General features: G+C 43.2%; 5 protein-coding genes across 5 annotated transcripts; 3 read left to right on the top strand and 2 right to left on the bottom strand.

Annotated features, from left to right (window-relative positions):
- The first annotated feature begins 519 nt into the window (after positions 1-519).
- Positions 520-1,526, top strand: LOC120111545 (16.9 kDa class I heat shock protein 2-like). Its single transcript, XM_039128788.3, has one exon. The coding sequence runs from the start codon at positions 846-848 to the stop codon at positions 1,317-1,319; it is 474 nt and encodes a 157-aa protein (XP_038984716.2). The 5' UTR covers positions 520-845; the 3' UTR covers positions 1,320-1,526.
- A 7,729-nt stretch (positions 1,527-9,255) lies between these two features.
- Positions 9,256-10,245, top strand: LOC103698957 (putative calcium-binding protein CML18). The gene has a single exon (XM_039128789.3). It carries the CDS (start codon positions 9,543-9,545, stop codon positions 10,065-10,067), a length of 525 nt encoding a protein of 174 aa, XP_038984717.3. The 5' UTR covers positions 9,256-9,542; the 3' UTR covers positions 10,068-10,245.
- A 1,805-nt stretch (positions 10,246-12,050) lies between these two features.
- Positions 12,051-12,825, top strand: LOC120111537 (16.9 kDa class I heat shock protein 2-like). The gene has a single exon (XM_039128779.3). It carries the CDS (start codon positions 12,143-12,145, stop codon positions 12,614-12,616), a length of 474 nt encoding a protein of 157 aa, XP_038984707.1. The 5' UTR covers positions 12,051-12,142; the 3' UTR covers positions 12,617-12,825.
- A 5,440-nt stretch (positions 12,826-18,265) lies between these two features.
- On the bottom strand, positions 18,266-19,187 carry LOC148703503 (uncharacterized). The gene has a single exon (XM_088722004.2). The coding sequence runs from the start codon at positions 18,825-18,827 to the stop codon at positions 18,357-18,359; it is 471 nt and encodes a 156-aa protein (XP_088578130.2). The 5' UTR covers positions 18,828-19,187; the 3' UTR covers positions 18,266-18,356.
- Positions 19,188-20,291: 1,104 nt separating this feature from the next.
- LOC149753508 (uncharacterized) lies at positions 20,292-24,147 on the bottom strand. The gene is made up of 3 exons (XM_089923542.1): positions 23,330-24,147; positions 20,926-23,202; positions 20,292-20,733 (listed from the first exon to the last, which is right to left on the bottom strand). Exons 1-3 carry the CDS (start codon positions 24,145-24,147, stop codon positions 20,292-20,294), a joined length of 3,537 nt encoding a protein of 1,178 aa, XP_089779668.1.
- Positions 24,148-25,138: the final 991 nt, after the last annotated feature.

Below are 25,138 nucleotides of genomic sequence, written 5' to 3'. Positions count from 1 at the left end.
AAAAATGACAATGTATGAATAAAATAAGAATAAAAAAGTTCAACAAAAATATATAAATAAATTTTAAAATTTAATAATTATTAGATAGGAATGATGCAAAAATGATTAAAAATAGAAAGTAAAAAATATATATTATAAAAAACTTATAAATCACAATAATAAACGGAAGGTTGCAAGTGAGCTGATAGGCTTTGGGTTCTCTCTCTATTTATTTTGCTTCTTTTATGTTCTTTCCCTTCTCTGTCAATTACATTATGTCCCATAACTTCCCCTTTTCTAGTTTTGTCGTTTTAAAAAAACAGATTTATTTCTAAGTGATCTTAAATTTTTCTTGATATATAGTTTTACTAACTTGTACTTTTCTCCATTTTGCAATTGTAGAATCACGCGTCGCTTTCTTCCCAAATTCTTCCTCATTCTACCTCCTAAGACTAAAGAGCATGAACCGTTAGATGCTAGAAGCTACTCGGCGGGAGCATCTGGGCCAAGGATGCAAACCTGGTCGATCCATGAATGACAAACCCAGGTCCAGGGTACGAAAACCAGAGATCCCTACGCCATCAGATGGTGAAACGGGCCCATGGGCCAAAAAGCCAGGCCAGCCCCAGGATTTCCTTGTCAACTAGAGGCTTCCGGAATTCTGGCGTTGCTTCGCGCTCCTACACGCATGGAGAATATTAGGAAGAGCGGAAACTGGAAACTTCAAGACCTCTCCTCCTCCTCACTTATAAATACTCCAGTATCCGATCCCGAACACATCATCGACAAGCCATTCAAACGTCTCCAAGTGAAGAGATCCTTAGCCAAATTTATTGTCGCCAACCGGTAGAGTTTCATTTAGAAGAATGTCGATTGTCAGGCGGAGCAACATCTTCGACCCCTTCTCCCTCGACGTCTGGGATCCTTTCCACAGCTTCCCTTTCGACACCTTCCGCGCCCTCGCGGAGTCCCGCCCCAGCTTCGTCAGCGAGACCTCCGCCTTCGCCAACACCCGCATCGACTGGAAGGAGACCCCGGAGGCCCACATCTTCAAAGCCGACCTCCCCGGGGTTAAGAAAGAGGAGGTGAAGGTGGAGGTAGAGGAGGGCAGGGTCCTCCAGATCAGCGGCGAGCGCAGCAAGGATAAAGAGGAGAAGAACGACAAGTGGCACCGCGTCGAGAGAAGCAGCGGCAAATTCCTCCGGCGGTTTCGGCTGCCGGAGAATGCCAAGGTGGACCGGGTGGAGGCGTCCATGGAGAACGGGGTGCTGACGGTGACCGTGCCGAAAGAAGAGGAGAAGAAGAAGCCCGAGGTGAAAGCCATCGAAATCTCTGGCTGAATTCATACAAGAAGCGCTGCATTCTAGAGGCGTTCGTTGGTGATGCTGCAGTCTCTTTCTTTCGAGGGAATAACGAGTATGTGTCGTTGTATAAGTGTTTGCATGTGTTAGCGCGCCTTCTTGTCTCTGAATGTCTGTTGAAGGGTATCTAATGTAGTCGTTTGCCGCTTTGCAATGAAATAAGAAGTCTTTGCGAATTTACTTGGATATTTTATCTCCCTCTTGTTGAATGAAAGCATGATTTCTTTTCTTTTTTTGTCTTTGATCAAAGGGGAGTCCAAGGTGCATCATGGCAGGCCCAAGATTTTGTTTTGCATTTTTAAAACAAGATTTTAATCAATCCATTATCAAGGTAATTAATAATGAATTTTCAGGTTTTGCTAAAATGTCGAAGAAAGAGGGTCAGTTGAAACCACCTAGACGACGCTTCTCTGGTTCCTCTCTGTTTCTCATCATGTACCGCATACAAAATGCATTCCTTAGACGCAAGGGTAAAGGTTTTTTGTTTAGAACTTTTACATAAATACTCTCATAAATATTGAATTTTGTATAAATATCTTTTTAAAATTGATATTTGCATGTATACCATCGTAAAATACTTGTTTTGTCATTTTGTCCTTTTTTTTGTTTTTATTTTTGCATATGAACCCATGCTATCTAACGACATTAAAAACTTAACAATTTCAAATTAAAATGACTAAAATATTTTTAATGGGTAGACATACAAATAGATCGTGATCCCGATAGCAGAAAAAGCAAATAGAAATAATAACGTAATTTTAAAATTTTATTTTATTTTTAATTAATATAAATATGATTTTTCTCAACACTGTTAGAACAACAGTTATATTACAGACATTTGTACAATAACAGAGTTTTACGAAGGTATATATTGTAAATATCAATTTTGGAAGGGTATTTATGCGAAATTCGATATTTCGAAAGGTGTTCATGCAAAAAAAAATCCTTTTGTTTATTCATTTAGAAAATTTGGAGTTCGAGGAGTTAAGCAATGGGAAAGGATTATTTAATTATCTTTGGAATCTTTCATTCCTATCAGTTTGCATAAGAACTTTTTTGGAAAAAAAAAAGGTATGATCCTAAGTTTTGGAATTGCTTGATCGAGCGGTTTCTTGATATTTGGATATTCTTCTTCTATGGCGTTGTCCTTTCCGTTGCCATCTTCTATTTTAGGCTTTTATTCCACTTGGGTTTCAAAGAGGGTCCTAAGGAGGGTAAGCACCAATTCTAATACAATTTGTAAAGAGTGGCTGATTTCAAATCTGAACTATCAAATCAATTTTTTGAGGAGGTTGTGCTACATAATTCTTTTTCGTTTCTATAAAATTATTTAGTGGTGCTACACTGCTAAGGATCATTAATTGAATCTTGCATGAGAAAATCTGATTTAAATCTTATTACCCAAAACTGAACAATAAGCAGCCATAAGCAACTTGTACAAAAAATAATATTAAAATAATAGAAGCTGATCGCTGCATCTGCCTAGTTACTGATTGTCCTCTTGATCTGAAATCAGCTCAAGATGTAAATCCATCAGGCTGGTCAACCCATGGCGTCGCAGGCCCGCCAGTCATTAGATGAAAAGGTTTCGGGAAAAAGTGGCGTTGCAGCGCACTTTTCAGAGCATTGGTGATCGTGGATGCTATGCCCTGAGAGATAGTGAAAAAGAATATATATATATATATATATATATATATATATATATATATATATATATATAATAACATTTTTTTATACATATTCTTTTAAATATTAGAATTTGTATATTTTTTTAAATTAATATTTGTATGTGTATCCTCATCAAATACTTGTTTTTTATATATATTCTTTTTTATATGTACTCATGCTATTTATTGGTTTAAAATTAAAATAACAAAAAATCATTAATAAATAAATATGCAAAAAGAAATATTTATAAGAGTATAATACAAATAGCAATTTTGAAGAGTATTCATGCAATTTTATTGCTTTCAGAAAGTGGATGCAACGACGCTCTGAAGACAGAAAGGGCTTTGGGGCACTCTGACCCGATTGCATCAATATCCGTGCTGTTGAGTGTGCCCTTCGGTCGAATACCAAGCGTGCCGACTTGATGGCAGCTCAGACCACCACTGCGCCGGAGAAGGCGACGGCCCCGAAGGACAAGCAAGGGGACGCGACCACCTCCTTGTGGTCGGAGGTGGAACAGGGTCCTTGGAGGCAGATGTGGACTAATCACCAGATCACGGCGGAGGAACTGGCGGTGCTCCAAAGCCTTTTTTATAGAGGTGTTGGAGCTACCGGCTGCTCGTGTGGGGAGGGAGTGAGGCATGGTCGTCGTCGGCAATGGTTGTTCGGAGCTTGGGCTGCTAGGTTTCGGCAGTGGGTGGCGTGCGACCTTCGGTTGTGGGGCAAGCTGGCGTACAACGTCGATTTCTTCTCGATGGCGGAGGGCCTCACGACTTTCAGATTCTGGAGCATGGTTGGTCGGGATGCTACGTTGGCAAACGATCCGTTGTTGGTGGCCAACCAATTGCTAGCGATGGAGGAGCGGCGCCCCAACTTTGTCTCAAGAATCAACATGGTGAGTCGAACGGTGGTTTGGCTGCGGCTACCCTACCTCCCCCCATGAGTTCTAGGATAAGGATTCCCTGCTTAAGATTGATGCGGTGGCAGACCGGCCAATGCGACTGGATGATGTTTCCGACTAGCTCCGGCGGGCAGGGTATGCACAGATAAAGGTTAAGATCGACGCCCTCGGTCCATGGCTCAGATTAAATCAACAGCACAAATATTATAGCCCGATTTGGGTTCTAAGTGGGTTGAGCTAATATGGCCATGCGCAGGTATCTTTCATGTGCTTTTTAGGGAATCGTCCATTTTTCATAATCACTGCCTCACGACTACATATATAGGTGAGTCATAATAAGGAAGCCAGCAAGGAAGCTCCTGCCTCTTGGGTCTTGGACTCATTAAAAGTTATAGAAACAAACTCATCCTACCGTTTGCTTTTATGAGCACTAGCATCATAGGGATGAGGAAAACATAAAATAGTGCTCCTCTTAGTCACACTCCGGTTTGTTTCTACCCATTGAACCTTTTAAGGTTAGGTTCCCACCGTGGTGATCTATCTTTATGGGCTAAGCTCCATCCCCCTCGACGACTCTAGAACTACTGTTTTAGACAAACTTTTTGTAAGCTGATAAGCCAAATTATTTTCTGATTTTACAAAATTTAAAGCAATAACGTTATTTTTCAATTTGTATCTTAATGATTTATGATGCATTTTTAAGTGCTTTTTCATTTTTACATTGGAATTTTCTTGGTTGCACTTATCTATTGCAGATTTACAGTCACAATGTAAGAAGACAGGTGGTAAAGATGACTCATCTGCAGGAAAGTCTATTAGTAGATCTTTGAGCCACTCAGCCTTAGTGTTAATAGTGTCTAAAACTATCAGTTCAGATTCAATGATACTCCTAGATATCAAGGTTTGTTTGGTGGATTTTCAAAACACAGCAGCATCTCTTAGAAGAAAGACATATGCTGTGGTGGATTTAACATCTAAGGTATTGCTGATCTAGTTGGCATCACTATAGCCTTCTAGAACAACAGGAAATCCACTAAAGTGCAAACTATAGGACTTGGTAATCTTAAGATACCTAAGAATTCTCTCTAATACTGTCCAGTGATATTTATTTGGATTAACAGTATATCTACTAAGTCTATTCACATCATATGCTATATCTGGCCTAGTGTAGTTTGCTAGGAATCCTAGTGAGCCTATAATTTGAGCATATAGGCTTTTAAAGATAGGAGTTCCTAAGTTCTTCTTAAGATATGTAGAGTGATCAAAGGGAGCAGAAATAGGTTGACAATCGGTATAATTAAATTTATTAAAAATCTTGTCAGCATAATGACTTTGGGATAACTTAATACTATTTGTATTTCTAATTATTTTGGTATTTAAAATTAAGTCAGCTTGTCCCAAATCTTTCATATCAAACTTATGATTTAAGAATTGCTTTACTTCATCAACTATCTGAAGATCTGTCCCAAAGATCAGTATATCATCTACATAGAGGCACAAGATCGCAAGTTTATTTCCAACTCTCTTATAATATACACATTCGTTTGTACTATTGATTTCAAAACCAAATGTCAATATGGTTTCAGCAAATTTCAAGTGTCATTGCTTTGGTGTTTGTTTAAGATCATAGAGAGATCTGACTAGTCTGCAAATTTTATTTTTTGGCATGAGATTATAAATCCCTCTAGCTGGTCCATATAGATTTCTTCATTTAAATCTCCATTTTAAAAAGCTGTTTTGACATCCATCTGATGAATTATTAATCTATGAATGGAGGCTAATGCTATAAGGATCCTAATAGTCGTAATCCTAGCTACAGATGCATAGACATCAAAGAAATCTATCCCAGGTCTCTGAGTAAAATCCTTGGTAACTAATTTAACTTTAAATTTATCTACAGAGCTATTAGGCTTAAATTTTTTCTTAAAGATCCATTTGCAATCTATAGTTTTCAGCCAGAAGAAAGATCAGTCAATACCCAAGTATTGTTTTAAATAATTGACTGCATCTCGTTGTCTACAGCTTCCCTCCAAAAAGGTGAATCCAAGGATTTCATTGCATCCTCAAAAGTAATTAGAGAGTCTTCTATAAAAAAGGTGTAAAAGTCATCTCCAAATATTTTCTCTATCCTGGATCTCTTACTCCTCCTAGATTCTGCTTCTACTTTTATTTCTCTTGTCCTTATTCTATTAGAGCTACTAGCTATACCACTATCTACTCTAGTCCTAAGTGGAAAGGTATCTTCAAAATATGTTGCATCTCTGGCTTCTATGATAGTGTTGTTGCTAATATCACTTTCCTCTGAATTAATCACTAGAAATCTATTGGCTTTACTATTAGCTGCATATATTATGAATATGACATCCACTGTTTTAGGCCCTATTTTCTTTCTCTTAAAATCAAGTATTTTTACTTTTTCCAAGCACCCCCACACTTTCAACTAGCTAAGATTAGGTTTTCTATGTTTGCAAACTTCATATGGAGTTAGATCATTATTTTTGGAGGAAATCCTATTAAGGATATAACAGGCTGAAACTAGAGCTTCCCTCCACAAATTTTCTGGTACTCCTGAGCTTATAAGCATAGAGTTAACTATATCCATTAAAGTCTTATTCTTCCTTTCTGCTACTCCATTTGATTGGAGAGAATAGGGAGCAGTCACTTCATGAATGATTCCATGATCTTTCCAAAATTGAGTTATATCATTAGATGTATATTCACCTCTCCAATTTGATCTAAGAATTTTAATTTTCTTTTCTTGTTGGTTCTCAGTTTCGATCTTAAAAATCTTAAATTTACTGAGCACCTCATCCTTACTTTTAATTAGGTAGATGTAACAAAACTTGGATAGATCATCTATGAAGGTTATAAAGTATCTGTTACCTCCTCTAGAAGTTTTACCGGAGTCACAAACATCACTATAGATCAACTCTAATAGATCCAAATCCATATTAACAGATTTAAAAGGCTTTCTAGAAAGTTTAACTTCTATACAGATTTCATATTTCTCATAGTTCTTAAGATCACTTTTTGGTATTAAATTTAGGTTCATTAGTTGCTTAATTGTATTATAATTTATATGACTTAATCTACCATGCCAAATAGAAGGAGGTTCTATATTCATGATCAAAGAATTTTTATTTATTGAAGAAACTATTACATTCAACTTAAACAATCCTTCACTTAGGAATTCTTTTCTAATAGACATTACACCATGAGAAATTACAATATTATTGGACTAAAAAATAAGACGAAAGCCTTACTGGACAAGCAAGAAACCACTAATTAGGTTTCTCCTAACGACCGGAACATATTGGATGCCATGCAGGGACCGAACTTTTTTAGAGGTTAGCTTTAAGTCTACACGTCCCACTCCTAGCACACGTGCGTCCGTACTATTTGCCATGATCACAGCTCCTCCACTTAAGATCTGGTAAGAAGAAAACCAGGAGCGATCCGATCAAATGTGAATACCAGCCCCGGTATCAATCTACCAATCAAGTGCTTGTAAAGTCATGTTAACTTCAGGAGTGAAGGAAATAGACCTGAAAGCAGTATCAGAGGAGCCAACGCCGGAAGTCACCATGTTGACTTGAGCATTGGTTGTGTGTGGACCTTTCTTCTTAGATTGAAGAGGTGCAGTTTTCTTATAGAAGCACTGGAGAGACAAATGGTTGGTTCGACCACACACATAATAGAAACGAACACCACTTTCCTCCTTCTTCTTCTGCTTCTGGGATTGGATAGGTTCTCCATTGTGGTGGTTAGGATTTCTAGGGTTGTAAGGTTTCTTTTTGTAATGCTTATTTTTGAAGGGGCGGTTCTGATTTTTTTTAGGTGTAGGCTCTACATTATAAGCATTATTCTTGTATCCAGTAGAGGTTTTACTCCTGAGCCTGTGTTGCTTTTCAATCCTAATGAAGTTCAAAACTTAGGTTAGGGTGAGACCTCTTTGGGTATGGCTTAGGATCTTAGCAAAATCAGACTAGAAATTTAGTAATTATCTATCAGACAGGCTAACTGGAATGACTCATCCAAATTGGTTCCATTGGCCCTAAGTTGGTCGATCCGGATTTCAAAATCATGAATTTGGTCATTCATAGGCTTTGAGTCCACCATTCTAAAGTTATTGAAGTCGGAGGCCTTGAACCTCTTTACCCCAGCATCATCAAGACCATATTTGCTATCCGGTAGAAGCAGAAGGTTCAGTTTGGGAGGAGGATGAACTCCGATTTGGATTTGGGTTTTAGCGAGTAGCAAGTCGTGAAGTAGTTGGGTTGAACCCATTATCAACTTCAATAGTGCTCTCACTTATTGCTGAGATCAATCTTAATGTGGTGAGCCAAAACCACATTTGGTTCTGCCACCTCCTAAAATTATGGTCATCAATTTTCTCTAGTTTGGCACTAAGGTGGTCACTAGTGCTGGAGGCCACAGGATCATGATTATAGAATAGAGACAGAAACCTGATTGAAGGCAAAAAATTTATGTCAATAGATTGCACTAATATTTATATTGAACTTTGGATGTCTAATTGATATATCCAAAAACTAATAGCCAGATCAGCTCCAGATCGGTGGTGGAGCACTAGGCTCACTTAAGTACCGGCCTTTCTTAGGCACGTATGCCTCTTTGATAAGCTTTTCTTTAACACTATTAGTTAGTAGATATAGTCACTAAAAATCACACAAATTTAATTTTTAGAAAAGCCTAAGTGCAAACTTAAATTTGTTGTTATGGCGAATTTTTTGTTTGAATTTTTAAATTAGTAATAATTGATTACTAATTTAGTGCTAGTAAAACAATTATTGTAATTGAGATCTAACATGTCAATTCAATGAATTATACGATTTATTACTTTATTAGAATAATGGATTACTAATTTTGTGCCATTAAATCAATTATTGTAATTGAGATCTAAAATGTCAATTCAATAAATTATGAGATTTATTACCTTATTATAATAATTGATTACTAATTTTGTGCCAGCAAATCAAATATTGTAATTGAGATTTAAAATATCAATTTAATAAATTATAAGATTTATTATCTTATTAGAATAATTGATTACTAATTTTGTGCCGGCAAATCAAATATTGTAATTGAGATCTAAAATATCAATTTAATAAAGTATAAGATTTATTATCTTATTAGAATAATTGATTACTAATTTTGTGCCAGCAAATCAAATATTGTAATTGAGATCTAAAATTTCAATTCAATGAATTATAAGATTTATTATCTTATAAGAATAATTGATTACTAATTTTGTACCAGCAAATTAAATATTATAATTAAAATCTAAAATGTCAATATAATAAATCATAATGGGTGAGATCCAATAAGTTAATACAATGAAAAAAAGAGTTTTAGAGCTATATGGTAATCGGAGGCCGGATTTTGGCTTTTATGATTCGATTGGACATGGAGGGTATTTTCGTCCTCCAAGGATCTTGAGTTAAATGTAGATGGACCGGATGTCATAAAGATATTAAGGCACGTCCAAATATGTACCGGCCGTTAATTTTCAGAAAGGAGAGCGCCGCAAGGATTGCGATATAAGGCCCGTACGCGAACATAAGCACTTCTTTGCCGCTAGTCCACTCCACTATAAATAGAATACGAAGCTCGCGATGGCGAAACCCCAGGAATCGAAGAAGCCCCCGGAGCCGGCCTCCATGAACGACGTCGAGCGGGTCTTCGCGCACTACGATGCCAACGGCGACGGCAAGATCTCGGCGTCGGAGCTAGCCAACGTGATGCGCGCCCTCGGATCTGAGGTATCCGACGAAGAACTCAAAGCCATGATGGCGGAGCTCGACTCCGACGGAGACGGCTTCGTGGATCTGAATGACTTTGCCGCGTTCCACCGCGGGCTGGGCGACGCCGCCGGACGGGAGGAGGAGCTGAGGGACGCCTTCGCGATATACGATCTGGACAAGAACGGGCTGATCTCCGCGAAGGAGCTTCATCTGGTGCTGACGAGATTGGGCGAGAAGTGCTCTGTTCAGGACTGCTCCCGGATGATCCGGTCCGTCGATTTGGACGGCGATGGTAGCGTGAACTTTGAGGAGTTCAAGAAGATGATGGGCAACGGCGGGGGAAGGAAGGCATCTGACGGCAGTGGATCTCCGTGGCCGTCGTCATCCTCCAAGTGATGTGGGATATTGTTCATTCTTAGACGTTCTTTGGATGGAGATGAGGGCTTAATTAGTCTATCAAATTTCTTATCTCATTTGAGACGTCTTTGTAGCTTGCGACCTGTAGTTGTGTGTTCTGGGATGCGTCTGAGAACTGACAATTACAAATTAGAGGAATAAATAAGCTTTTTCTTTCTTTTGCTTTGTGTTTTCTTTTTCGACCAGATCAATTCAAAAGTTACATTTTTCTTAGAGTGGAGATTGAATTCTTAAAAAAAAAAATAATCTAATTAGTAGCCTTTCTAATGTACAAAATAATAGATGATATACATGATATAAGTCATTTATTCTTAATTATGATATAAAATAAAATAAGAAATTTAACTAATATCTAACCAATAAAAATAATGGTGATGATGTCAAAACTTAAAAGTATCAAATAGTATATATTTTAATAGTATATTAATTATTAATTAAATTCGCGTGTTGTGAGAATTGCTATCCGAAATAATTTATATTTATATTCAAATTATTAAAAAATAGCAATATGTTATACAAATACTAAGAAATTTAATTCAAGAAATATATGGGGATGAAGATATATAATAGAAATTTAGGAAAATCAAGAGCAATAGAATATCTCATTAAAATACTAGAAATATAAATTTTGAAGTTACTAAAAATGACAATGTATGAAAAAAATAAGAATAAAAAGTTTAATAAAAATATATAAATAAATTCTAAAATTTAATAATTATTAGATAGGAATGTTACAAAAATGATTAAAAATAGAAAGTAAAAAATATATATATTATAAAAAGCTTACAAATCACAATAATACACGAAAAATAACCAGTCAACCTAAATATTAAAATTGACTTATATTTCTTTTATTTTTTGCATTTCTCCGTCGCATCTACACAATGAAGTCAAAATCTTGAATTCTATGCTTTCTTATTTGCAGTCTGTTTTGATTCCATTCCGATTCTTTTTGATTCCTGAGAACCAAATATGTTGTTAATCTAACTAAAAGTTTTCTCAAAAGAAAAAAAAAATAAAAAATATAAAAAAGGGGAAGCTTGACATGTTGCCCTTACAAAATGGAACAAAAAAAATATAATTACATAGTAGTGCAAATACATTATTATTTTGACATCATATTTACATCAAAATTATAACAATAAAGATAATGCTCGCAGAATTGGTTGGGTAACATTTATTCAGGTAGAAATATCTTCTAAGAATATTTAAATTTTTTTATAATTGCTATTGATGCCTATAATCAAAAAATTGGTAATTTCTTGGGACAATAATAATAGTAACAGCGCTGCCTATCATTTTAAAGAAAGTAGTATGGTACACATGATACAAAGACACGGAAGGTTGCAAGTGAGCTGATAGGCTTTGGGCTTTCTCTCTATTTATTATGCTTCTTTTATGTTCTTTCTCCTCTCTGTCAATTACATTATGTCCCTTAACTTCCCCTTTTCTGGTTTTGTAGTTTGAAAAAAAAAACAGATTTATTTCTAAGTGATTTTAAATTTTTCTTGATATATAGCTTTACCAACTTGTACTTTTCTCCATCCGCAAAATATTTGCAATTGTGGAATCACACGTCCCTTTCTTGCCAAATTCTTCCTCATTCTACCTCTAAGACTAAAGAGCATGAACCGTTAGATGCTAGAAGTTACTCGGCGGGAGCTGCTAAATGGCAAATACCCATCTGGGCCAAGGATGCAAACCTGGTCGATCCATGAATGACAAACCCAGGTCCAGGGTACGAAAACCAGCGATCCCTACACCATCAGATGGCACTTGAAACGAGCCCATGGGCCAAAAAGCCGGGCCAGCCCCAGGATTTCCTTGTCAACTAGAGGCTTCCGGAATTCTGGCGTTGCTTCGCGCTCCTACACGCATGGAGAATACTAGGAAGAGCGGAAACTGGAAACTTCAAGACCTCTCCTCCTCCTCACTTATAAATACTCCAGTATCCGATCCCGAACACATCATCGACAAGCCATTCAAACGTCTCCAAGTGAAGAGATCCTTAGCCAAATTTATTGTCGCCAACCGGTAGAGCTTCATTTAGAAGAATGTCGATTGTCAGGCGGAGCAACATCTTCGACCCCTTCTCCCTCGACGTCTGGGATCCTTTCCACAGCTTCCCTTTCGACACCTTCCGCGCCCTCGCGGAGTCCCGCCCCAGCTTCGTCAGCGAGACCTCCGCCTTCGCCAACACCCGCATCGACTGGAAGGAGACCCCGGAGGCCCACATCTTCAAAGCCGACCTCCCCGGGGTTAAGAAAGAGGAGGTGAAGGTGGAGGTAGAGGAGGGCAGGGTCCTCCAGATCAGCGGCGAGCGCAGCAAGGAGAAAGAGGAGAAGAACGACAAGTGGCACCGCGTCGAGAGAAGCAGCGGCAAATTCCTCCGGCGGTTTCGGCTGCCGGAGAATGCCAAGGTGGACCGGGTGGAGGCGTCCATGGAGAACGGGGTGCTGACGGTGACCGTGCCGAAAGAAGAGGAGAAGAAGAAGCCCGAGGTGAAAGCCATCGAAATCTCTGGCTGAATTCATACAAGAAGCGCTGCATTCTAGAGGCGTTCGTTGGTGATGCTGCAGCCTCTTTCATTCGAGGGAATAACGAGTATGTGTCGTTGTATAAGTGTTTGCATGTGTTAGCGCGCCTTCTTGTCTCTGAACGTCTGTTGAAGGGTATCTAATGTAGTCGTTTGCCGCTTTGCAATGAAATAAGAAGAGTCTTTGCGAATTTACTTGGATATTTTATCTCCCTCTTTTTGAATGAAAGCATGATTTCTTTTCTTTTTTTGTCTTTGATCAAAGGGGAGTCCAAGGTGCATCACGGCAGGCCCAAGATTTTGTTTTGCTTTTTAAAACAATATTTTAATCAATCCATTATCAAGGTAATTAATAATGAATTTTCAGGTTTTGCTAAAATGTCGAAGAAAGAGGATCAGTTGAAACCACCTCGACGACGCTTCTCTGGTTCCTCTGTTTCTCATCATGTACCGCAAACAAAATGCATTCCTCAGACGCAAGGGTAAAGGTATTTTGTTTTTTCAGTTAAAAGATTTGGAGTTTGAGGAGTTGAGCAATGGGAAAGGATTATTTAATTATCTTTGGAATCTTTCCTACCAGTTTGCATAAGAACTTTTTTGGAAAAAAGATATGGTATTATCCTAAGTGTTGGAATTGTTTCCTCAAGCGGTTTCTTGATATTTGGATATTCTTCTTCTCCGGCGCTGTCCTTTCCCTTGCCATCTTCTATTTTAGGCTTTTATTCCACTTGGGTTTCAAAGGGGGTCGTGAGGAGGGTAAGCACAAATTCTAATTCAATTTGGATAGAGTGGCTGATTTCAAATCTGAACTATCAAATCAATTTTTTGAGGAGGTTGTGCTACATAATTCTTTTTCGTTTCTATAAAATTATTTAGTGGTGTTATACTGTTAAGGATCATTAATTGAATCTCGCATGAGAAAATCTGATTTCTATCTTATTACCAAAAGCTGGACAATAAGCAGCCATGAGCAGCTTGTATAAAAAATAATATTAAAATAATAAAAGCAGAAGCTGATCGATGCGTCTGTCTAGTTACTGGTTGTCCTCTTGATTTGAAACTAGCTCTAGATATAAATCCATCATGTCAATCAACCCATGGCGTCGCAGGCCCGCTTGTCGTCGAATGAAGAGGTTTCGGAAAAAAGTGGCGTTGCAGCGCACTTTTCAGAGCATTATTGATCACGAATGCTATGCCCTCACAGATAGTGATAAAGAATATATATATATATATATATATATATATATATATATATATAACATTTTTTATACATATTCTTTTAAATATTAGAATTTATATGAATATTTTTTAAAAAATTAATATTTGTATGTATACCCTCATCAAATACTTGTTCTGTAAATATATTCTTTTTTATATGTACTCATGTTATTTATTAGTTTAAAATTAAAATAACAAAATATTATTAATAAATAAATATGCAAAAAAATATTTATAAGAGTATAATATAAATAGCAAGTTTGAAGAGTACTTAAGCACTTTTATTGCTTTCGGAAAGTGGATGCGAGGGCGCTCTAAAGACAGAAGGGGCTTTGGGGCCCTCTAACCTGATTGCATCAATATTTGTGCTGTTGAGTGTGGCCTTCGGTCGAATACCAGACGTGCCGACTTGATGGCAGCTCAGACCACCACTGCGTCGGAGAAGACGACGGCCCCGGAGGACAAGCAAGGGGACACGACCATCCCCTCGTGGTCGGAGGTGGAACAGGGTCCCTGGAGGCAGATGTGGACCAATCACCAGATCACGGCGGAGGAACTGGCGGTGCTCCAAAGCTGACTCGGATTCCTAGGGTCGGGCCTACGGGGCGCAGGCCGTGCTAGGGTCCCGCACTACCCATGTCGGGAGAGGGTCCCGCGACCTAGGGGAGTGAGAGGCGCCACTTCTGAAGCCGGAGCCGCTCCCCGGCAGTGCTCGCGGGGCCGGCAAGGCAGAGGGCGGCGGTGGTGTCGGTCCGGCCCACTGAAGCAGGCTAGGAGCCCGACTAGGATTCGTAGGATCGAGCCTGCGGGGCGCGGGCTGTGCTAGGGTCCCGCGACCTGGGGGAGTGAGAGGCACCACTTCCAAAGCCGAAGCCTTTTCCTGGCGGTGCTTGTAGGTGGCGGACCCACGTCCCCCAGGGTTGGTAAGGCTGGGGAGGTGGCGGCGGTCGACACTGGGCTGCCGGTGGTGCTTCTCCTCGTTAGCAGGTGATGGACGGCATGGGTGACGGTAGGGACCAGATGCGAGTAGGGGATGACCGGGGTTGCTCGGATATGGGGGCAGCCATCGACCTAGGTAGGCAGCCGGCTGGAGGAGTCGCCTCCTTGCGCGAGAGGAAGGAGGTGGACGTGCCCCCAGTGGCTGGTGGCGTGAGTGTTTCGGGTCCCCTGGGAGCAGGGCCGGCCCGAGCCCTAGGCGACCGAGGCGGTCGCCTAAGGCCCCGGGCCAATGGAAGGCTCTCGGGAGGCTGACCAAAAGGAAGCAAAGGCCCCATATAAAACGGGATCAAGAGCTGGCTACGAGTCTTCCCCCTTGATGGAAGGGAGGTGGAGAGTTTCCTGGCCTGCAGAGGGGCAACTTGGGATGTTGGGGACAGTAGTTTTGTTTTGGGTGGGGGGAGAGAGAGAGAGAGAAGAGGGATTTGGTTGGCTTGATAGACGCCTGAAGCCACTCTTATCTTTCATCCCTTCTCTTTTTTGGTTTTGGTCTTGGTTTTCCTTCCCTCACATTACTCCTGATCCAGCTGGGCCATCCGGAAGAAAGATAGGGGGATTGGAGATGGACTTCTTGGAGGGTGGAGATTCTTTTAGTTTTCTCCTCTCGGTTTCTTCTCCCCTCTTGGGTGGTAGAGAGAGAAAAGGAGGGAGGGGGTTGAATGGCTGCTGTGCTGTGATGTTGCAGTTGCTGCTTGGGTACTCACTTGAAGGGGAGATGGTGGGACGGGACTTTTATTAATTAGATGGAGTGAATTTCCCATAATGATCCTACTTTCTCTTATAGAGAGGTACCTTTATGGACAAATTCTTTTCTTTATCTTGACCATTAAGTGCCATGGGATGATCTTTTCCTATTCGGCTCTTGCTTGACATGGTAAACAATATTGTCAAGCATTATCTCAGTTATTTAATCAGTTTCATGGCCCTTCATTTAGAGTAATTACTTTTATGTGCTTCCATTCAAGAATTATATTAAATTAAAAAGGTTTCTCTTTATTGAAATAGTGTACTTGATAGCTATCTATTTTCATATATTTTTTAAGTATTTCATATTTATTAAAAAAAATATTATTAAAAAAAAAGGCCTCGTTCATTGGATTCGCCTTAGGCCCCAGAATGTATTGAGCCGCCCCTGCCTGGGAGTAAGCCAGATAGAGGCGGGCCCAAATGCTCTGTGGCATGGGGAGATGACTCGACTCCTTCAGAGTATCCTACAAGGGTCCCGGCTGGGGAAGCTGGCTCGAGTGGGACTACCGGGGAGTCGGGGTTGGGTGGCTTGGAAGGGCCCACCACTGCTAGTTTGGAGTTATGAAGATCCTTCTGTGGAATGGCAGGGGAGTCGGTAAATCTTCGTTTAGGTTGGCCTTTCGTCGTTTGGTGCAACTGTATGATCATGTGATTTATATTTTGTTTGAAACTAGGCTGTCTGGCGAGAGTTTGCAGCGGGTCTCCCAGATCCTGGGGTTGCTATGCTGTTGAGTCTCAGGATTTGTCGGAGGGCATTATTGCTATCTGGAGACTTGGATAGTATAACCTCGACATTTTCCACAAGTGCAACTAGCAGGTGATCATGATAGTTTTAGAGGAGAACGAACCCCTTTGGGTTCTATTGGCAACTATACCAGTATAGACTACAGGGAGAGAAGAGTTTTGTGGGATGAGGCATTGAGTCTTATCCAACAGGGGTTCTGAGTGATGGTGGCGGGAGACTTCAACCGCATTGATGGTCCGGATGAGAAGAGAGTGGGGAAGCCCTACACTAATAAGATTGAAGTTAGGAAGTTCAGGAGTTCCTCATGACTAATGGGCTAGTCGACCCTAGGTTCATTGGCTCGCGTTTCACTTGGTGCAACAACAGATTTTGAAGGGCTTGTGTCTGGGAGAGGATAGACAGAGCGTTCCCAGCTGGGTCCAGCGGTTCTCCGACTTTCAGGTGTGACATCTTGGATAGCCTCAGACTACTGCTCGATTCTGGTGAGTAATATTGAGATGCTACTCCTAGGGCGAATCTTCTATTCACACAAGTAATTTATTGTGGCATTAATTTATTATTATTATTATTATTATTATTATTATTATTATTATTTGTAAAAGTTGGCGTTGAAGTGAAAAGGCAACCCCATATTCCAATGGGACTTATGGTGAAATGAAAATTCTTTATGAGATATATACCAGCATCAGGTACATTCATTAGTCCCAAGGATATTGGCATTTTGTTTATTCGTTGATTTCCTTTTCGACTGGATGATGCCTGCTGCGTGAAAGAACAGTTAACGAGCGTGATGCTTGATGCAAGGGCAAAATAGCATCGTTAGGTGGACGGCCTTAATAGTTTGCTTGGAGAGGTGAACTCCGGTAGCGTTCATGTATCAGTCTTCCATATGGGTCGATTATCGCTTTCATCACTAATATTGTCACCATCCCCTAGTCTAATATTTGATTTAATTTTTTAGAACAAAATAATAAACCGCTAATGATAGTCATACTGATCATAATAATAGAAAATAATGAAAGAAAAAGGTGGCTTTAGTTGATTATGCTGTGATGTGACTTATCCAAATGATAAAGAAATACGTTTAAAAAGTATTAGTTTTGGACGATTTGGATGCTGAAAAGTTAACTGCTATTCTATCATAGCAGCAGGCGCCTTTATGTGTAACATTGTTGGTTTGGATGCTCTGGAGTCTGGAGTTTCAACCGTGCACATATTTTTAAATAATTCTTCTATATCTTTGACATTCTGATATTTTCAAAATTATTACTATGGCTTAGAATGTGACACTCGACACTTAGTCTACAGATGGACGGCCATAATTGATGGCTTGAAGTGAAAACCGCCTCCCTTTTTGAACTGGGCTTCTCTCTGAAAAAAATAAAAGCAAAATAGAATTAGTTTATCACCTGATATTGATGGGACGTCTGAGCTGCCGAATTCCGCTCGCGTTTTAGTATGTTGTCATTTCTTTAAAACAATAAAAATAAAATTATTATTATTATCTTTTAAATTTATAAGAAAATATTTGATGAGGATGGAGCCAGATATGGTCAAGGATAAAAAAAAAATTAGATATTGGATGAAGAGGCAATGGGAAAAATGGTAGAAGTAAAAAAAAAATATAAATTGTATATATCTATGTAAACAATATATATATATATATATATATATATATATATATATATATATATATATATATATATATATATATATATATATATATGGGTGTTCTGTCTTGGGAGGTTGAGGGCTGAAATAGCTCTGGATGTATTCATTTATGAAATGATTCTCGTACAGCTGCTTTCCCCGCCTCAAATGAAAATAACTTTTAGCTGATATAGAATTTGAACTATAATGCAGTGAAAATGTTAATATTAGTAAATATTTTTATAGAAAATTTTATAAATAACGTTATGTTCGAGAAAGGATTACTTAGCATAATTTGTAGATAGGAAAAATAAAAGGGTAAAAAATATTTACACTCAATAAAAAAGGAAAATATACCCTGCCTCAGAAATTTTACTCACTCAGGAATAGCAACCAGTACGGGTCGCCAAGCCCTCCTAAGCAACCGATACCGGAGCCGCGCCACCGACCCAAACCTCCTCGCGCCTCCGCCGCTCCGCCCCTCGAACCCCCACATCCTCGCCAAACCACCGCGTTCCCTTTCCAATTCAACTCCTCCCCCGCCACCACCCCAATTAACCTCTTCTTCCCCTTCCGTCGGCGGCGGGGACGACGAGAATAAATCCTTCAGGCTGTGGCTCAGCAGCGCCTTTTTCTCCCCCAATTCCAAAGAATCCTCGCCGGATTGATTCCCCGGGCAGAGAAACCGGCGAAGGGACAAGATCTTGTGGGGCTTCTTCGGGGCTCTCCGTCGCCGGAAGTGGAATGACCGGGTTGCGCTGCCGCCTCCAGCGGCGGGGCTTCCGGGAGGGGTACTCGCCGCCACGCATTTCATCACCAGCAGCCTAAATTTTCGCAGTGCTCTCATCTCTCTCTCTCTCTCTCTCTCTCTCTTTCTAAGGATGGATAGCTTGCTTCTTCTTCTTCTTCTTCTCTACATGTTCTTTTGCTTTCATCAATGGAGTCCTTTTCACTCTTTGGTTGTTTTTTTTTTTAATAGTTGGGTTTGTGTGTTAATCTATTGGATTTTTCTCTTGTTAAGGAGATGAGGGGTGAATTTGCGCCACGTGGGCACGAGGAGGGCATCATGATGGGGGATTTGCTTTTGGGGAAAGAAAGATGCTAAAAGGAGCAGTGGAGGTCAGGTCGCGGATGTTGGGTGCGTTGGGGTCGCTAGAAAACACAGAAGTTAAGGCCAGTGTCTCACGTAATTTGTTAAGGAAGGATCAGGCCAAGCATATCTACCGTGAAGCCAATAAAATTGCGGATTGGATGGCTGCATTTGTAGCTCGCCACTCCGGAGATACATTGTGGACTGGAGATGGGGAGTTGCCTTTGGCACTCCGAGGTATCCTATTTTTTGACTTTATTGGGTGTATCCGTACTCCGAGGAAGTGGGATGCTTCCCCCAGATGTTCTTTGCTGTGTGCACGAAACATTTCTACACTCTAGAGTTCTCTAGGACCCAGTTAAATTAATAATATTAGTAAAATTGTTTACTTCATATCAAAAAGTCGAAATTATTCTTGAGCTGGGAGGAGGATACACACATTTTTTTATATTATTGGATGGATATTACTTTTTTTTTCGAAAGCCCCACAACTAGCTATCTTATAGCAGACAACTAACGCAAGCCTACTCAACTAATCTCATGTAAACGCCGGGCACCACATCTCGACCAGCTCGTCCCAACGGAAGATAAGGCCAACGGTGCTCGGACCAGAAGAGAGTAGTCGAGCCATTCCTCCGCTCGCCGAGCTCCTATGTCACTTAAGGTTATTTTGATCATTTTATAAATTTTTTCGATGTGTCATTTGGATTTCATTTAAAGTTAATGGTTTGACTAACATTCTGTTAAGTTATGGGTTGAAGTGTTAGATAAAAATAAACCTCAGGTAAGTATAGATATTTCAAACTATTGGGTGTAAGTGTAATTCCCACCTAATCTCTACAGGGTTTTTGTAATTTACTCTTTAAAGAATTGTAAAAATGGAGTTAAACTCGAGTGTTGATTGCAAATCTAAGCATTTCTATTGTAATAGAAGATGGAGATGTAGGTAAAGATGTTTACCAATTTGGTGGTTGGTGGAGAAATTTATGTCGCATCAAAGTGTTGAAGCACATGAAAACAATAGTACAACAGCTAAAAGATAAGGCAGGTCCGTGGAAGAGATTCTATAAAAAGGGCATGGAGCTGCTAACGAACCATGAAAGCTGCAAACAAAGGGCATATATTCCTTCTGCAACAAGCGAATACAGATAGGCTTCAATCATTCATGTTAATAAAGTTTTTTTTTTTTTTTTTTTTTTTTTTTTGCTTGAAACGGGTTGTTCAGACAGCGCGTGTCCGAATACACCCAAGAACATCAAAATACAAAATCTCGCGTAGTGCCAATGGCAACTCCCGCTCTCCTGCCCACAAGGCATATCCCGAATGGTGTGCTGCATATGCAGTAACCCAGTCGGCCGCTCCGTTGGCCTTCCTGAATACATGCTTGGCCTCAAAGGCCACAACGTCCCTCATCATCATCCTAATATCCCGGATCAGAGGATGGTCAATGCTCTCCCGCCGAATCCACCCAATAACAGTGGATGAGTCGCCCTCCAAGATGATCGAGCTAGCCCGCAGTACCCGCCGCGCATGGCAGAGGCCGGCCCAGGCAGCTCGCAACTCCGCCGCTGGCACTGATGTGTCGAAAAGCCGGCAGCCGCCTGCTGCCACTACCCGAGAGTGAGGGTCTCGTATGACGAAGCCGGCACCGCCTCGTGTACCACTGTCCAGTACTGAGCCATCAAAATTGACCTTAAGGAAACTCGGGGGTGGGGGCTCCCAGGTGAAGAACACCGTCCGAAGAGCTGCCTGAGCAGAGAAAGAACCCCAGGTGTCCCGAGCTATCAAGGTCGTATCTGAAGGGCTGGCAGGTCTGAACTCCATCGCCAATGCTCGAGCGGACTCCGCAACAAACCTCGGCGACATCCGACGCTTGCCAAAGGTGCGAGCGTTCCTTGCCAACCAGATCTGGTGGGCGGTGCAAATCGCTCGGATGGCCTCCTGACATGTCCGCGGACTAGTCAGCCACTGACGTATCATCTGCAAAAACAGTCTCCTCTCCCGCCAAACCTCCTCTGGGATACCCGTCCACTGCCATGTCTGCCGCGCCCACAAGCATCCAAATAGTACATGATCAACTGACTCATCCGCACCGCAGGCCCCACACTCCGCAGGGATCCCCAGACCACGTCGGCTCAGCACAGCTCTCGTCGGAAGGCGGTCCCACATCACCTTCCATAGGAAAAGTGCTGCTCTCGGGTGGAGCCTAGACCTCCAAATCCAGGCACCGTCCCATCCACTCTCATGCTCGCGCTGAATCACCCGGGCCAGATCACCCAGCCTCACGCTGGCCCTGCACGAAGTGCTCCAAACCCTGACATCTGGGCCCTCGCATCCTGGTACTGGCATGGCAAGTATCCTCTCAGCTAGATGTGCCCCGAACAACTGGTAGAGTCTGTCCACGTCCCACTCTGCCCTCCCTGGTGCTAGGAGGTCGCACACCCGGAGCCCTACTGCTGCCTCGAAATCCACCGTCGTCGGCCAATATCTCAAGGGAATGGTATCTACCCACGGGTCATCAGTCACAACAATGGTCCGGCCATCGCCCATCAGCCACCTGGTATGAGCTAACACGGTCGGCAGGTACCGCCCAATCTCCCGCCACATGAAAGAGATGCGGCGACCGCGCCGTGCCGCCTCGAGGCTCCCTCGGCCATATCTGGCTGCCATCACCCGACTCCAAAGCCCATGTGGCTCCAACAAGAAACGAGCTGCGTGCCGTGCAATGAGTGTCTCACGCCGCTCCAGAAGGGACTGAACTCCCAGACCACCCTCACTGGTGGGCCGACATACCCGCTCCCAGGCCACCAAATGTACCCCACGACCCCCACCATGGGACCCCCAGAGGAAGCTCCGGAGAAGACGTTCAATCTTCAACAGAGTCGTCTTAGGGACCACAGTGTTGGCCATGAGATATACCGGCATGGACCCAAGCACCGATCTGACAAGGGTCAGCCTCCCCATCATGGATAGTGAAGATGCCCTCCATCCCTCCAGCCTGCTCTCGACCCGCTGCACCAACCCCGAGCACTCCGCCACTCGTAGCCTCCGGCCCGTGATGGGAACTCCCAGGTAAACCAGAATCCCCTCCTGCTCGGGCATCTGCAAGATACTCCTGATCTCCTGTTGGACTCTGCTCTCTGTGCTGGGGCTGAACTGGATAGCCGACTTCGTGAAGTTGATTCTCTGTCCGGATGCCGCACAGTAAGCTGCCAACACTCTGCGAAGTACACGTGCCTCCGAAACCTGCGCTCTGGACAAAAGAAGACAATCGTCAGCAAAAAGTAGGTGAGAGACAGGTCCCGCCCCCGGTGTTGGAACATAGGACTCCAGCTCCCGGCTTGCACACGCCCTCTGGAGGGCACGGGACAATATATCAGAGCAAATGATAAATAAATAAGGGGATAAGGGACATCCCTGTCGCAGCCCCATGGTGGACTCAAAAAATACCGAAGGTGTGCCGTTGACTAAAATAGAGAACTTAGGCCCCTGGACACACCCTAGGATCCATCCAATCCATCGCCTGTGGAAGCCATAAGCCTCCAGTACCCTCCGGAGAAAACTCCATCTGATCCTGTCATAAGCCCTCTCCATATCCAGCTTGACAGCCATCAAACTGCCCCGCTTCGATGCCTGCTGGAGATCCCACATCATCTCCTGAGCCAGCATGACATTGTGGGAAATGTTCCTTCCCGCAATGAAAGCCCCCTGCTCTTGGCTGATAATGCTTGGCAGTAGGGGCTTCATCCTGCCCACCATGATTCTCGCCACAACCTTGTACAAGGTTGTGCATAGACTGATGGGTCTAAAGTGACCCGGCTCCACTGCCTCTTGGCGTTTCGGGATGAGCGTAATGAAAGTGGCCTTCCAATCCTCAGGCATGGCTGCCTGGGTGAAGAAACACTGGACAGCCTCGATCACAGCTTCCCGAATGATACCCCAATATCTGCGGAAGAAAATAGGGGGGAACCCATCTGGTCCTGGAGCTTTGTCCGCTGCTAGCGCCCAGACTGCCTCCTGCACCTCCTCCGCCGACACCGGCCGAACCAGGGTCATATTCTCATCATCAGTAATACCTACATCAGCCCGCGGAAGGTGGTCATCAGCACCAGGGCCTTCATCCTCAGTCCATCTGGCGCGGAAAAAGTCGAGTAGAACCTGTCCAACGGCAGGCTCACCCTCCACTCGGCGGCCAGACCCACCGCAGTGAGTGGATCATACTCCGCTGACGCCGAATAACCGTCGTCCGATGAAAAAACCTAGTGTTGCGATCACCCTCGTTAACCCATTGGACCCGAGATTTCTGTCGCCAGAAAATCTCATGCTGTCGTAGCAGTGAGTGGTGCGTCGCAAGAAGCCCCCGAAGATGAGACATGTCATCCTCCGGGAGTGCACCCCGTAGGTCTTCTCTCTCCTGTAGTGTCGTAATCTCCTCCTCCACCCCCTCCAATCTCCGAAAAATATCACCCACTACCTCGCGATTCCAACGGCGGAGCCGCCGTTTGGTCAACTCGAGTTTGCGTGAGACTCGCCGCATCGCGTCCCCCCGCACCGGAACACGCCACGCCTCTCGAACAATGTCCCAGGACTGGGGGTACGACAGCCAAATCTTCTCAAAACGAAAAGGACTATGGTGACCCGATACCGACGAGGTCGAGATCAACAAGGGGCAATGGTCCGATGCAATCCGGGGTAAGTGGCTAACTCGGCAGGTAGGGAAGCGAAGGATCCAGTCTGGGGAAGCAAAGGCCCTATCTAGCCGCTCCCACACCCTAGCACCGCCAGGCTGATTATTGCACCAGGTGAACCGTGGCCCCGAGAAGCCTAAGTCCACCAAGCCATTTAGCTGCACAAAGTCGCGAAACTCCCTCCTATCAATCCTATCAGTGAAAGGCGCACCTCCCCTCTTTTCATCCGCACTTTGGATACAATTAAAATCACCAACTGCCACCGTTGGGATACCCTGGGCAAGCAAGCTGGTAATCTCATGCCAAAGGGGTCTCCTGACCCTGTAGTCCGTGCTCGCATACACACCGCACAGCACCCAGGGGTCCGCCTCAGGTTCCGAAACAACCATCACTACCTGTTGAGAGCAGTTGTGGAAGGCATCAATCTTCGCCACCCCCCGCCTCCACAGGATCAAAAGGCCACCAGACAGCCCCTGGGACTCGACTGCATAGGTCTCCCAGTCCCTCCCCAGGCGTCGCCTCAGTCGACCGAGCCCATCACCCGACAAACGTGTCTCGCAAAGAAAACAAATCTCAGGACAGTGGAGCTGCACTAGCCGTTTAAAGGAGGACATGAAGGCCGGCTTGGCCGCCCCCCTACAATTCCAGGCTAGAATCCTCATGGATCAACAACTGCTCGGTCGGCCTCAGGTACCTCCTCCCCCTGGGCCTCGGGAGCTAGCTCAGGCTGGCGGCCTACATCCCCCAGCTGCTCGACCTCATCAGATACCTCGCACATGACTGCCGCCCTGATGAGTCGCACGACAGCTGGGTGGTCCCCCTCTGCCGTAGCTAATCCCGTGGAGCAGTCACCACTGGCATCTGCCTCCGGGAGACCCTCATGTGGCGCCTCTCCGAGCGGCACCCCTGTCGCCTCATCACGAAGCGTCAGGGGCTCTACCGAACCTGCCTCCAGTGGCACCCCTGGGCTAGCCAAGTGCTGCTCACCCAAAGCTTGGGTCGGAGTACCAAAACGGTAGACACCATCGGGCCCTCTCCCAGAACCCACAAAAGAATCCCAAGGGTCCCGCCCAGGAGGGGTCTGACCAACAAGCAGGTGGGTCCCCTGCACTGGGACAGGTCCTCGACCTGGAGACCCATACTGGAAAGGGCCAGCTGGCTCCACGAGATCCCAAGCCGGATCATCCTGGGCCTGCACATCCTGAAAGTCCTGCGCAGCCCCAATCCCCAAGCACTCAGCTGACTGGGCTTGTAGGCCCCCCGCTGAAGATCCACTAGGATCCCCCCCTAATAGAGCTAGCGGGCCCCGTCCCTGCAGCAAAGGCCGCGGCCCAGATCGACCCAACCCGCGTAGCCCACGGAGAGCCCGCGCCAGATGGG

The sequence above is a fragment of the Phoenix dactylifera genome, chromosome 5 (genome assembly GCF_051530095.1).
Source record: "Phoenix dactylifera cultivar Ajwa chromosome 5, Ajwa_hap1_PhDact_Kaust_v1.1, whole genome shotgun sequence".
In the NCBI taxonomy this organism is placed as follows: domain Eukaryota; kingdom Viridiplantae; phylum Streptophyta; class Magnoliopsida; order Arecales; family Arecaceae; genus Phoenix; species Phoenix dactylifera.
The sequence above is the reverse complement of the archived record's forward strand: the minus strand, read 5'-3'. Positions and strand labels throughout refer to the sequence as shown.

Coding starts and splice junctions, on each gene's coding strand:
- LOC120111545 (XM_039128788.3), top strand. CDS start 846: ATGTCGATTGTCAGGCGGAGCAACATCTTCGACCCCTTCTCCCTCGAC.
- LOC103698957 (XM_039128789.3), top strand. CDS start 9,543: ATGGCGAAACCCCAGGAATCGAAGAAGCCCCCGGAGCCGGCCTCCATG.
- LOC120111537 (XM_039128779.3), top strand. CDS start 12,143: ATGTCGATTGTCAGGCGGAGCAACATCTTCGACCCCTTCTCCCTCGAC.
- LOC148703503 (XM_088722004.2), bottom strand. CDS start 18,827: ATGAGAGCACTGCGAAAATTTAGGCTGCTGGTGATGAAATGCGTGGCG.
- LOC149753508 (XM_089923542.1), bottom strand. CDS start 24,147: ATGGTTGTTTCGGAACCTGAGGCGGACCCCTGGGTGCTGTGCGGTGTG. Junction 23,203..23,329: donor GAGGGTGATCGCAACACTAG/GTTTTTTCATCG, acceptor TTTCCGCGCCAG/ATGGACTGAGGATGAAGGCC. Junction 20,734..20,925: donor AAGCGTCGGATGTCGCCGAG/GTTTGTTGCGGA, acceptor AGTACTGGACAG/TGGTACACGAGGCGGTGCCG.